The sequence below is a fragment of the Nerophis ophidion genome, linkage group LG17 (assembly GCF_033978795.1).
Source record: "Nerophis ophidion isolate RoL-2023_Sa linkage group LG17, RoL_Noph_v1.0, whole genome shotgun sequence".
NCBI classification, from domain to species: domain Eukaryota; kingdom Metazoa; phylum Chordata; class Actinopteri; order Syngnathiformes; family Syngnathidae; genus Nerophis; species Nerophis ophidion.
Genome location: NC_084627.1, coordinates 22,115,657 through 22,130,501, shown reverse-complemented (window position 1 = coordinate 22,130,501; position 14,845 = coordinate 22,115,657). Strand labels below are relative to the sequence as shown.

The 14,845-nt window shown below is 38.5% G+C and overlaps 1 protein-coding gene across 7 annotated transcripts in view; it reads right to left on the bottom strand.

The window, feature by feature from the left end:
• The window catches only part of ptpn13 (protein tyrosine phosphatase non-receptor type 13), a 151,295-nt gene that overhangs the window by 60,316 nt on the left and 76,134 nt on the right, over nucleotides 1–14,845 (bottom strand). For all 7 annotated transcript variants that reach the window (XM_061876554.1, XM_061876557.1, XM_061876556.1 and 4 more), the window contains exons 10-17: nucleotides 11,264–11,423; nucleotides 6,733–6,807; nucleotides 6,416–6,581; nucleotides 6,206–6,341; nucleotides 5,981–6,119; nucleotides 5,710–5,862; nucleotides 2,570–2,752; nucleotides 2,323–2,485 (exon numbers count right to left, since the gene is read on the bottom strand). In XM_061876554.1, the coding sequence (XP_061732538.1) occupies nucleotides 2,323–2,485; nucleotides 2,570–2,752; nucleotides 5,710–5,862; nucleotides 5,981–6,119; nucleotides 6,206–6,341; nucleotides 6,416–6,581; nucleotides 6,733–6,807; nucleotides 11,264–11,423 (1,175 nt within the window). The remainder of the gene's footprint in view (nucleotides 1–2,322; nucleotides 2,486–2,569; nucleotides 2,753–5,709; nucleotides 5,863–5,980; nucleotides 6,120–6,205; nucleotides 6,342–6,415; nucleotides 6,582–6,732; nucleotides 6,808–11,263; nucleotides 11,424–14,845) is intronic.

Sequence of the window (14,845 nt, the reverse complement as noted above, 5' to 3'; positions counted from 1 at the left end):
ACAGATGCTGGCTTTTCAACTTTGCGCCTATTACAATCCGAATGGTTATTTTCCTCTTTGTTCTGGAGGACACAAAGTCCACAGTTTCCAAATATCATTTTAAATGGGGACTCGTCAGACCACAGAACACCTTTCCACTTTGCATCAGTCCATCTTAGGTGAGGTCGGGCCCTGCCAAGCCGGCGGAGTTTCGGGATATTGTTGATAAATGGGTTTGGCTTTGCATAGTAGAGTTTTAACTCACACTTACAGATGTAGCAACCAACTGTAGTTACTGACAGTGGTTTTATGAAGTGTTCCTGAGTCCATCTGGTGATATCCTTTACACACTGATGTCCGTTTTGATTCAGTACCGCCTGAAGGTTCAAAAGTCCGTAATATCATCGCTTATGTGCAGTGATTTGTCCAGATTCTCTGAACTTTTTGATGATTTTACGGACCGTAGATGGTAAAATCCCCAAATTCCTTGCAATAGCTTGTTGAGAAATGTTGTTCTAAAACTGTTCGACAATTTTATTACAAAGTGGTGACCCTCAACCCATCCTTGTTTGTGAATTACTTAGCATTTCATGGAAGCTGCTTTTATACCTAATCATGGCACCCACCTGTTCCCAATTAGCCTGCACACCTGTGACAGTGGTTTTCTGAAGTGTTCCTGCGCCCATGTGGTGATATCCTTAAGAGACTGATGTCGGTTTTTGATACAGTGCCGTCTGAGGGATCGAAGGTCACGGTCATTCAATGTTGGTTTCCGGTCATGCTGCTTACGTGGAGTGATTTCTCCAGATTCTCTGAACCTTTTGATGATATTATGTACCGTAGATTAAAGTTTAAGTACCAATGATTATCACACACACACACACACACACTAGGTGTGGTGAAATTTGTCCTCTGCATTTGACCCATCCCCTTGATAACCCCCTGGGAAGTGAGGGTAGCAGTGGGCAGCAGCGGTGCCACGCCCAGGAATCATTTATGGTAATTTAACCCCCAATTCTAACCCTTGATGCTGAGTGCCAGGCAGGGAGGCAATGGGTCCCATTTTTTTGAACTCCTAACCTACCGATCTTAGGGCGGACACTCTAACCACTAGGCCACTGAGTAGGTGTTAAAATCCCTAAATTTCTTGCAATTGCACTTTTAGAAACGTTGTTCTTAAACTGTTCGACTATTTGCTCACGCAGTTGTGGACAAAGGGGTGTACCTCGCCCCATCCTTTCTTGGGAAGCTGTTTTTATACCCAATCATGACACTGACCTATTCCCAATTAGCCCGCACAACTGTGGGATGTTCCAAATAAGTGTTGGATGAGCATTCCTCAACTTTATCAGTATTTATTGCCACCTTTCCCAACTTCTTTGTCAGGTGTTGCTGGCATCAAATTCTAAAGTTAATGATTATTTGCAAAAAAAAAAAAATGTTCATCAGTTTGAAAATCAAATATGTTGTCTTTGTAGCATATTCAACTGAATATGGGTTGAAAGGATTCGCAAATCATTGTATCCCGTTTATAATTACATCTAACACCATTTCCCAACTCATATGGAAACGGGGTTTGTAGAATTGGAATGCATGAAAAAGTGCAAAGGAAAACATACAGTGGCTCTACTTCACCAAATTCGTAATGGCAGTAAAGAGTAGTGATGGGTCAAACGGTGCCTCGACGTCTGTAATTGAAATAGCTGGCGCAAAATGTAAAAACATTTTTTTTTTTCTTTCTTTCTTTCTTTCTTTTTTTTTTTTTTTTTAAATCGTCTGCAACAAAAAACTCAAATTTATCGATAAAATCAATATATCGCCCAGGCCTGTTAGGTTGTGACTTTTTTTAATCCAGCAGATGGTGTATGACCATTACAAAACAGTAACACAGTATCAGTGCAGTGTAGATACAGGAAGTAAATTTGCCATACACTCACTGAGGTGTCATTTACCAATCACTTGTAATTAGTAAACTGCTAAGTCGGCATCACCACTACTGATGAGGTCATTGTGACAAACAATATGGTGAATGACGCATGAGTTTTCACACCAACGGATGAAAAGCATAGCCAGAATTCTAAGGCACATGCTGAAGTAGATATAGCTGGTGGATGCTAACCACTCACGATACTTCAAATGGAGCTATTGCAGAAAAAAGAGCAAAACTACATTAGGAGGTTGCCTACAGCTACAGCTGTTAATGCCAATGTTGCTAATGAAAGACCACGACAGGTGATCTGTTTTTGTCGATCATGCACGTGCTGACTACAGGAAACATCATGGTTAACGGATTCATTAATAATGGCAACATTTATGGTAAAAAGATGGACAATATCTTCCTACCTATATCTTGGATCTCCTGGTTGTTTTGGTGGGCCCTCATCTGCTGGTAGAACTTGTGATGGTCAGAGCAGAGCTGCAGCAGATACTGACACGTTTTGCTGCTGTCTGTCTGAAACACATGCTTGATCCCATCTGACATGTTCTGAAGGGACACCTTTTTTTTCTGCAGTAAAAGGATGAAATTAGGTTGCTATAACTGCAGTGCTATTGAGGATTTGTTTGCGGTGATTAGAAAAAATGTCTTTACTGTGAAAGAAATCTTCTTGGTCTCCCTCCAGGGGAACCACAGAACCGGTGTACGATTTCCGTTGAGGACCTCAAAAATGCGGACGCCTTTGGAGTAGACGCCCAACATTATGCCAGTCTGGGATCTCTTCTCTGGGAGTACCCGGTGGAAATGGACCCCGTACTCAGTCAACGTCTGGCTCAACTTTGGAAGAACAGAACAAATATGATTCTCAGAGAATACCACAATAAAAAAATTAATTCCAATTACAAAATAACCCTAAAATGACCGTAGAACTCGAAAACCAATTCAAATCTTTGATCAAATATATATGGCGTCGAAACAGTGTCAAAATCCTGAAGCTTAAAAACCACACTCCGCGTGCACTTGGTCTCCCGGTGCGACTGTAACGTTCCACATAGTGGTGGTTTGTATGTTTTGTGTTTTTTCTTCTGTTTGCAAAGGTCACACTCAATCACGACCTCTGCTGCCAATCAACCGCTTCCCTTTTCCTAGCAGCTCCTCATTTCACCTGTTGATCAGCCAGCCAATCCCGGTCCACCATTCATCCTCCTGTGCTGCTTAAACCACCTGCTCACCACTGGATGAGGTGGATTCTTTTTCTGACATGCTGTGTGGAGCTTTGGTAGACGCTAATTTGTCTTTGTAATCATTTTTGTTACGCTTTTTGCTTTACCTTTCAACTTTTGCAAGTATCTGCAGCCTAGTCTTGGGAAAGGTTATACAGAGGCCACTATACATTACACACGTAGGATTTGTTTGTGTATAGAGACACCAGGCTTAGTGGTGGCTGTCACCCTTGTATGTTTTGGACCCACTCTTTGGCTAGAGTAGGTAGGCAGGTTTTTGGTTTATGCTAATTAAGTAGCTTTAGTTAGTCAGCTTACCTTTCTTTTTTAGGAGGTGTATTTTGTTATGTTTTGTTCATATCTTTGACAGCACCTGTATTCCCAAGCTAGGCTAGTGTTGTGTCTTGTTGTACACCCCCCCATGGTTACTTTTCAATAACACTAGTTTTTGTTTTCAATTCTTGGCTTTGGTGTTTTTATTTTACAACCCTACGATCCCTAGACTCTGAGCCATCTGGGAACGTAACAGACTCGTTTAGCACGTTAACAATTTCATTAAAGATAACTTATTTCAAATGACAAAATGTTTTTTCTGGAAATACGCTCCCCAGGTAATTGTACTGTTGCGTTATATAGTAGGGCTGGACGATTATCGCAAAACTAATCATCACAAAATATTTTGATTGATATTGTAATCACGAATAATTACATGGATGGATAAATTAGTAACGATAAACAAGTAAAATAATAATTGCAATAACAAACTTAAACAACAATAGCAATATAAATAATACAATTCTGTTTTTCCGTTTTACTGGTTTTGAATCAATGTTTATTTATATAGCCCTAAATCACAAGTGTTCCCCCCTAGGGGAGACTGGATGCAATGGACGTCGAGTGGGTCTGAAATAATATTGTGAAAGTCCAGTCCATAGTGGCTCTAACATTATTGTGAGAGTCCAGTCCATAGTGGATCTAACATAATAGTGAGAGTCCAGTCCATAGTGGGGCCAGCAGGAGACCATCCCGAGCGGAGACGGGTCAGCAGCGCAGAGATGTCCCCAACCGATGCACAGGCGAGCGGTCCACCCCGGGTCCCGACTCTGGGACATTCAGTTTTTTACCGTTTACACTTTTTTTTTACCACCACAAAGTGTGTTTGCTATTTGTGTAAAATAAAATTTGATAAAATGTTTGTTAATAAAATGCAAAAATCCTCACATTTATTGGTACCTCACAACTTTGGACAATTAAAAAAATATATTTTAGGTCAAATCATAATCATTTTGGAAATGTTTCAATAAGTGCTTATGCAAAATTTTTTGTAAACCTTTATTTTGTTAGCGCTATCAGACCAGATGTGGAGCACTGCGCTATTATTGTGAAGTGTGCTGCCCTGTTGTTCTCAACTTGACAACTCAATTTGCAACCACTGTTTGTACATTGATGTTTGTTCGATGATGTTGTTCACAACAAGGGCAGATTAGATGTGTTGTGGGTGTATGTATTGTTCTAGCCAGCTTTAACTTCTTACTTTAGTCGCTGTGTTAAGTGACCATCTCGACATTGTTTAGTTCAGGGCGAGGCAATTGAGTGTGTTGAGAATAAATGTGTACTACCAGACACATTATTTCCCCAAACAAATGTTTTTTTTCTCAAAACAACATGGCTTAGACCGATCCCCCCACCCCCACCACATTGTTTATCTGTATTTTGTCTTTTTTGTAAGGGGCGCCGGAAGTTGGCAGACCTGTCAACAATCCTGTTCAGTTTCCCTGTAATGTTTGTCTGATCTTAAATGGGATTGTGCTGAAAATGTTAATTTCCTCTCGGGGATGAATAAAGTATTTCTGATTCAGATTATGGTTCTGATTTTACTTTCAATTTCCCAGATGGGAGGTGATCAAGGGGATGGGTCAAATGCAGAGGACAAATTCCACCACACCGAGTGTGTGTGACAATCATTGGTACTTTAACTTAACTTAATATTATTTTGGGTTCATCAGCGGAATCCGTTTTATTGGCCAATTACATGACTCTGTCCGCAGTTACGTGAACATGGAAATTATGTCTTACTTTTTTGTTGAGTTTAGTAATTATTGATGAGGCATACTTGCGCTGTGTCGAATAAAAAAGTAGCAACCATTTTTAACATGGTATAGTTCGGTTGGTAGAGCGGACGTGCTAGCAACTTGAAGGTTGCGGGTTCGATCCCCGCTTCCGCCATCCTAGTCACTGCCGTTGTGTCCTTGGGCAAGACACTTTACCCACCTGCTCCCAGTGCCACCCACACTGGTTTAAATGTAAAAATTAGATATCGGGTTTCACTATGTAAAACGCTTTGAGTCACTAGGGAAAAAGCACTATATAAATGTAATTCACTTCACTTATAGTACACATTCTCTTTTTTTCCACTCATTCGCTCCTCATCCGTTTCATTAATACAAGCTACGAAATTTACGTATTTTTTCCGATTATTATATTTTAATAATAATTAGAAGCCATAATCAAAATTTAAATTAAAATGTGATTAGTTGTCCAGCCCTAGGACAAACTGTATTTAGTATTTACCTTGAGAAACTCAAACTCTGCCTCCGACTCAGATGCTCCGTAGTATTTGCTGTGGAGTTCAGGTAGCTCCTCTTTGATGGACGTCTGGTCTATTTTATCCAACACAGCCACAGGCAGGTAGTGCTCCACTCGGAAGTACGTCTTCCCTTGAAGCTGCAGACCAGACATTAGCAGCCTTTTATTAATAAGTTCATATTAAATGAGTTCTTCATTCCATATTCTCTCTTTTCTTAATATGATTTAGTGATGCATGTGTGACATAATCCAGTACCTCTGGTTGGTAGTCACCAAACTCAGCCTGCAGCGCTAAGGAAGCCAACAAGATGGCGTTTTTCATGTCACAACGTGTCCTCTCCTCCAAGATATCCTTCCTCAGTTGTAGATAGTACTGATGTTTGGTCATTGCATGTCTGTTATACAAGGAAAGAAAGATAATTACTTAATCCTACTGGTAGTCAAAGTGCCGCTAAAAGAGTTTCATTGCAGCAATACTCACTGAATTAGGTTAACATCGTCAAGGAAAAATTTAATGCGTAGGAAAAGGTTAAAAGACATGTCAGATTTCTTTTTCCAACCGTCAGGGGCCACTTTGGACAGCTTGGCGTCAGGATTAACGAAGAAGAATTCGTTATCTGTGAGGGGGAAGGAATGCTTTAGCTTCAAGTAGGAAAAGTAACGCACTCTGTTGACATGAGATATACTGTACCTTGGAGGTAAGCTAGGCCAAAGAGATGGCGCTCAACAAGGCCGACGTGTGCAATCACCATGTCAAGCGCGTCTTTACACGAGGCTTTCACGTCACAGTTCAGCTCCAGCTTTTGTCCGTTTAGCAACACCACACCAATCTTCTTCTGCACTTCTTCTCCCTTACACTTATTCGGAGGAAACTAAGTATATTAATTCTAACATCTTATAGTATATATATATATATATATATATATATATATATATATATATAGATACATATATATATATATGTATCTATATATATATATATATATATACATATATATATAGTCTCACCATTATTGAAGATTGAACGTTGAGGGGGACACAAGGCTCGCTAGCCATCTTCACAAACTCTGGCTCGTGGTACAGCTGCCAATGGAACAAGATCAAAAAAAGTAAGCAAGAGAGACATTAATTTCAATCACAGCTCTTCACAGTAATTTATTGTTATCATGAAATACTTATTGATATACCGTATTTCCTTGAATTGCCGCAGGGCATATAGTATGCGCCTGCCTTGAATTACTGCTGGGTCAAACTCGCTTCGCAAAATAATTAGCGCATGCTTAGTATTACCGCCTGGTCAAACTTGTGGCGTCACGAGTGACACTTCCCCTGTCATCATTTTCAAAATGGAGGAGGCTGATTTCAATACCGGTAATTCGAAATCGCATAAAGGGAAGAAGATTAAGAGCTATTCAGTAGGATTTAAGGTCCAAGCTTACATCACACTCAAATTTTTACTGCATACCTTTGGTAAGTGCCGGAGTGAGAAGAGGTTTTAAAATAATTAGCGCATGCTTACTTTTACTGCATGCCTTTGGTTAGCGCAGGAGTGAGAAGAGGTTTTAAATTAATTAGCGGTCCGGCGGCAATTCAAGGAAATACGGTATATATTTTTTTACAATTGTTACAAATATAATTGCAAGATATATTCCAACATCTGTATTATAATTACTATTATTATTTGTATGCTACATTGTTCAGTTAAACTCCTCACAATGAAATAATGATACTCTTAAGAACTGTAGGACTTCAGCATCTGCTTTCATATAGAAATAAACTATGTAAATTAGGTATCTCATAATGTAGTAATGTATTGAATGTTGTTATTTACCCGGTGAATATGTATTGTATTGTTGATCAATAATCAGATATTATATTTTAGTGATGGGGCAGGACATCATACGCTTTGCTTCTTTTTGCTCAGTTTCGGACACACAATGTTACTTTCATTAATTTGCTTTTAATATTACTATTGCTTTTAATTAATGAATTTTTTCATAATTTTTTTTTTTTTTTTTACAAAAGATGATTATTGTATTGGAGATGTTTTTCTTCTTCTTTGATTTCTGTAGATGATGAGAATCTTTGGTTTGTTGTGTACAAAAAACATTTATTTTAATGATAAATATGCACTGTTTGTCTTAATTGTATACCGCACAAAAAAAATACTCAATTAAAATAATATGAATATATTGAAGTTAAGTTAAAGTTAATGTACCAATGATTGTCACACACACACTATTGTATGTAACATATTTTTCGGAGTATAAGTCGCTCCGGAGTATAAATTGCACCTGCCGAAAATGCATAATAAAGAAGGAAAACAACATATATAAGTCGAACTGGAGTATAAGTCACATTTTTGGGGGAAATTTATTTGATAAAACCCAACACCAATAATAGACATTTGAAAGGCAATTTAAAATAAATAAAGTATAGTGAACAACAGGCTGAATTAGTGTACGTTATATGACGCATAAATAACCAACTGAGAAGGTGCCTGGTATGTTAACATAACATATTATGGTAAGAGTCATTCAAATAACTATAACATATAGAACATGCTGTATGTTTACCAAACAATCTGTCACTCCTAATTGCTAAATCCCATGAAATCTTATATGTCTAGTCTCTTACGTGAATGAGCTAAATAATATTATTTGATATTTTACGGTAATGTGCTAATGATTTCACACATAAGTCGCTCCCGAGTATAAGTCGCACCCCCGGCCAAACTATGAAAAAAACTGCGACTTATAGTCCAAAAAATACGGTAATTAGAATACTGTGATTCTAAATAGTATGTATGAGAAACACTGTGCCTTTAAATAAAACTAATAATAATTTTAAAAAAGTGGATACATTTTTATCTTTGCACCGGTCCCTTCCAAGGTTTCTCATTGTTTCCATTGTGTTGAGTTTTTTCTTGGCCTGATGTGGGATCAGAGCTGAGGATATCGCTGTGGTTCATTAAGTCCTTTGAAACATTTGTGATTAAGGGCTGTATAAATAAACTTTGATTGATTGATTGGTAGATGGATATATCTTTATTCTAATAACTAAACATGATAGCATATATCATTATCGCCTCAATCTATGTTCTTAAAATGTTCACATAATGACATTTAAAAAAATGTGCATTGTATATTGAGATGTACTCTATTATTGAAATATTCAAACAATTTTATATGTATTATAAGTTTTTCTAATAGATATTGCAAAATGGCATTCATCCTTTTCCCCTGTTTTAACATTTAAAATATGACTATGCAGTAGGGGTGTAATGGTACGTGTATTTGTATTAAACCGTTTCGGTACGGGGGTTTTGGTTCGGTACCGGGGGTGTACCGAACGAGTTTCTAAGCTAAAGTCTTAACAAGCTGCCTTGTTTCTTCTGCCTCTGTCTCAGTACCCGGCATTGTCCCACCCACACAACCATCTGATTGGTTACATACAAAGCCAATCAGCAGTGCGTATTCAGAGCGGTAACAGCCAATCAGCAGTGCGTATTCAGAGTACATATACCGGTAGTCAATGCTTCAGCGTCGAGCAGAATAGTGTTTAGCAGGTGAGCATAAGACAGCGTATTCTCCCCAAATGATAAAAAAACACCTCCCAGTCACAACTACTACTAACATCACTATAAGCCCGTTGACCTTCTAGAAACTTCAACTGCAGCTCAGCTCGCTCGCAGTTCTGGCTTGAGGTGAAGGCTGATTAGCTTTTAGCATAACGTTAGCTCACTTTGCTGTGTGTGTGTGTGTGTGTATGCGTGTGTGTTCGTGCATGCGTGCGTGCGTGTGTGTGTGTGTGTGTTGGGGCCACCAAAGCCCTGTCTGTCTGTTATTTCACTTGAACTCCATGGTGTTCAGGGATGAATAGTCTCTCCTATTGCAATTGTACTATTTTTTCAGCAATAGTTACATTAATAATTAGTAATGTAGCAGCCTAGTTTTGAATGGCAGGGGCCCTGCTATCACAAGTTGACAAAAATATAACATTTACATAATAAAAGTCAACTACAGGCTTCCCAAATGCTGTAATAAATTAAGCATGATGAGTTGACTTGAAACTGTTTAATGTTGCACTTTTTATATGTAGAAGAAAAGTTTTGTCATTTTATTTAATCCAAGCAACAATTTGAGGCAGGTTAATGTGGATTAATGTGGGCAGAATTATTATAGTGTACCCAATGTTAAAAGAATAAAGCCATTGTTTACAAATTTGGTATATAAATAACCTTAAAAAAATATATATTTTGTTGTTTTCTTACTGTACTGAAAATGAACCGAACTGTAACCTCTAAACCGAGGTACGTACCCAACCGAAATTTTTGTGTACTGTTACACCCCTACAATACAGTATTTGCCAATACATACAAAAAGATCAACTTCCATTCATTCATCTTCTACCGCTTGTCCCTTTTGGGGTCATGGGGGGTGTTGAGCCTCTCTCAGCTGCATTTGGGCAGGGCCAACACAGATATACAGACAACAACCACACTTACATTCACACACTAGGGACCATTTAGTGTTGCCAATCAACCTATCCCTAGGTGCATGTCTTTGGGGATGGGAGGAAGCCGGATGGAACCCACACAGTCACGGGGAGAACATGCAAACTCTACACAGAAAGATCTGAGCCCAGAATCGAACCTTGGACCTTTGTATTGTGGGGCACACGCACTAACCCCTGTGCCAAAAGATCAACTTTTTATTGATTAATACGAGCCATCCATTTTCTACCGCTTGTCCCTTTCAGGTTCGCGGGGGGTGCTGGAGCCTATCCCAGCTGTATTCGGTCGGACAAGTCACCACCTCATCGCAGGGCCAACACAGATAGACAGACAACATTCACACACTAGGGACCATTTAGTGTTGTCAATCAACCTCAACTATATCAAAATAAAAATAGTTCATACTTTTTTTTGTCTGTGAATATGAGAATAGTATTTTTTTCTTTTTCTTTACATATGCCATGTCTCCTCTGCAATAATGACGTTCATTGCAACACATAGGGCCATCAAATTTATTATCATAAAAAAGATGCTGTGAGGCCTCTATTTGAGTGGAGGCCACTTATATGAGGAAATACGGTAATTTAAAAGTTAAACAGTTGAAGCCCTAATGACCTTTAACACACACTATAGATTTCAACTGCACTAACCACATTTCAATGACAACATCTTGAGTAAAGCACCCAAAATGTATCCTTTTAACATTAAGTCATAACCACTGAATACGCTTGCAGCCAACAATCTGCACATTGTAGCAAGAATAAATTATAGTTTAATAAGTAGCGTAAGCCAGGCTCTACCCAAAGCATTACACATAGCTGCAATTATAACTCCGTGCTACTGTAGAAATTATATTTACTGTCAGCACTTTGTATTTAGCAAAGCTCTGCTTCCCAAGCCACATTCTTCCATCCTTCCTTAAATAATGCACCATAAAAAAACTCCAGGCAACAGATTGTGAGACATTTATTCACAGAGACACTTGTCCCAAAGGACAGCATAGAAACAGAGATGTAAAAGTACCTTGGCTTTTCGAAGTGGCAACGAGGACATGTACGTTGGGTCTTGGAGGTTGAGCATGGAAGTGCGACACCTGTTGGCCAGGTGGGCCTGCAGCTGTTGTACCTCCTTTTCCTGCTTTTGGAGGAGCAGCTCAGCTCCTGCTAGGCCTTCATCATATAGCCTGCATACAAAAAGTGGATTGGAAATTTGAAAATAAACTTTTCCATCAAATTATGGAGAGCAATTATTTAATTATACACAGCCCTTTTTTTAAAACCTAAACTGCAATGAGGATGGGGTTTTAATTGGAAGCAGATGATAACAGGAACTCAGTGTATGCATCCTCATTTTTTTACTTTATTAATGACATGGAGTGCATGTGAAAATAGAAAACAGTCCTGTTTCACTATTTATTACTAAGTATATTCTACAACACAGTAACAAAGGAACCCCTGTTGTAATTGTGGTAGGTAGTTAACTGTTGCGGCATAACGCAAAAAACACTTTAAAGCGCGTGCAAGCTGCAGAATATTAACTACAAGAGGCCCACCCAATGACTACAGGAGCCTTGGCGGTTAATGAAATTTAGGAAATAATTGGAGTATTTACATTATATAAATAATGAGGGCAACAACAAAATAAAGTCAAACTTGGAGACGATAATGCAGTAAAAAAAAGTTTTAGATCAGGGGTGTCAAAGTCATTTTAGCTCAGGGGCCGCATGGAGGAAAATCTGTGCACACGCGGGCCGGACTATTAAAATCACGGCAGTAAAACTAAAAATTAAAGACAACTTCAGCTTGTTTTCTTTGTCTTACTTTGGCCAAAAATAAAACAAACACATTCTGAAAATATTACAATAAAAATATAGAAAAAAATACCGTCAGCGGTAAAGTTTGGATCCATAAAGGAAAGAAGAAAGTTGATGAACGTTTATAACTGCATAAATTTACATATGCATAAAAATGTGTTTTCTATTGTATTGTTTTATTTTTTATGAATTAAGTAACATTTATGACAGCCTTTTTCTAAAACACAATATAGAATGTGAAATATAACAGGAAAATGCATACATTTATCATGTGTTTTTAAAACTGCTACAAAAAAGTGGCACCCCAAATATTTACTGTGGGACCCCATTTTTATGACTTCATGGGGTCCCTGGGACCCCACTATGAAAATTCCTAGCGCCAAACCTGATGGGGTATTGGTGCATGCAAAACAGCAGCAGGCGGCTGTGGCCTGCGGGCCGGTTCTAATACTAATCAAATATCATTCCGGGGGCCATAGATAATTCATTCGCAGGCCACAGGCTTTGACTTTGACACATAGGTACAGAAGTTAAATTACATTAACAACAACAAAAATACTACCGTATTTTTCTGATTATAAGTCACAGTTTTTTTCATAGTTTGGCCTGTGGTGCGACATACAGTGGGGCAAAAAAGTATTTAGTCACCCACCGATTGTGTAAGTTCTCCCACTTAAAATGATGACAGAGGTGTGTAATTTTTATCATAGGTACACTTCAACTGTGAGAGACAGAATGTAAAAAAATCCAGGAATTCACATTGTATGAATTTTAAATAATTGATTTGTAAATTATGGTGGAAAATAAGTATTTGGTCAACCATTCAAAGCTCTCACTGATGGAAGGAGGTTTTGGCTCAAAATCTCACGATACATGGCCCCTATCATTCTTTCCTCAACACGGATCAATCGTCCTGTCCCCTTAGCAGAAAAACAGCCCCAAAGCATGATGTCTTCCTCCAAACACGACAAGTTGAGTTTATACCAAAAAGTTCTATTTTGGTTTCATCTGACCACATGATGTTCTGCCAATCCTCTGCTGTATCATCCATGTATCCATTTTGGTATAAACTCAACTCGTCGTGTTTGGAGGAAGAAGAATACTGAGTTGCATCCCAAGAACACCACACCTACTGTGAAGCATGGGGGTGGAAACATCATGCTTTGGAGCTGTTTTTCTGCTAAGGGGACAGGACGATTGATCCGTGTTAAGGAAAGAATGAATGGGGCCATGTATCGTGAGATTTTGAGCCAAAACCTCCTTCCATTAGTGAGAGCTTTGAATGGTTGACCAAATACCTATTCTCCACCATAATTTACAAGTAATTTTTGGGGGAATTCCTACAATGTGAATTCCTGGATTTTTTTTTCACATTCTGTCTCTCACTGTTGAAGTGTACCTATGATGAAAATTACAGACCTCTGTCATTATTTTAAGTGGGAGAACTTGCACAATCGGTGGCTGACTAAATACTTTTTTGTCCCACTGTATACTCCGGAGTGATTTATGTGTGAAATTATAAACACATGACCGTAAAATATCAAATAATATTATTTATCTCATTCGCGGAAGAGACGAAGAAAATGTCAGCAATCGTCACAAACACATCAGCAATCGTCACACACACGTCAACCAATAGGAATTCGGTGGGGTAGGTTCATGGCAGAAGTGCATTGTGGGTCATGGAATGCTAACTGCTATATGCTACTGCCGTCGCTATTAAAATGGATCATTTCATCGTTGGCGGTAACTTATAAAAACTGAGAAGAGCTGAACAAAAATTGCACCAAAAAGGAGATAATGTACTGCAGATTACAAGCTGGACGCAGTGAAATATGCAGCAGAAAACGACAAGAGGAAGCGACGCATACCTTTGGAGTTGGCAGAGTTGTTTAGAAGCGACATCGAGGAAGAGGAGTGACAGATTGTTTGGTAAACGTATAGCATGTTCTATATGTTATAGTTATTTGAATGACTCTTACCATAATATGTTACGTTAACATAGCAGGCACGTTCTCGGTTGGTTATTTATGCCTCATATAACGTACATTTATTCAGCCTGTTGTTCACTATTATTTATTTATTTTAAATTGCCTTTCAAATGTCTATTCTTGGTGTTGGATTTTATCAAATAAATTGCCTTTCAAAATGTTTATTCTTGGTGTTGGATTTTATCAAATAAATTTCCCCCAAAATTGCGAATTATACTCCAGTGCGACATATATATGTTTTTTTCCTTCTTTATTATGCATTTTCGGCCGGTGCGATTTATATTCCGGAGCGATTTCTAATCCGAAAAATGCGGTAATATCAATTTGTAAAACAAGTACCATTAACAAATGTAACATAAATCAAAATGTGCAACAAAATACAAATATTACCAAACACTACAAAAAAAAAACTATATATAAGAAGTTTATATCAAATAAACACATAAAAACAAGTAACACTGGTCAAATAAAACGCTATGCTATTAGTGAGTCTGTGCTATAGCACAAATTGAAAACATTGTTTATCAGTAGGCAGCTCTGCTCTCTAATACCATAGATTAGGGAGATAGAAGCTGCTGAAAGTAGATGGTACATCCGATGACCTCACTAACCAAGCATGGGGGCTGACCTGCTGTGCGACACCAGCTGTGTCTGCGTGTGTGGCTGACGTGACCGATGCGTTTTTACTCTTATCTGCCATCTTCCCCTGTCCCACAGGGGGATTGTAGCGCAGGTGGCAAAATCCTCATACAAGAGAGCAGACGTGTTGATTTAACATGGACACGCCTTCCGCCCAATTGT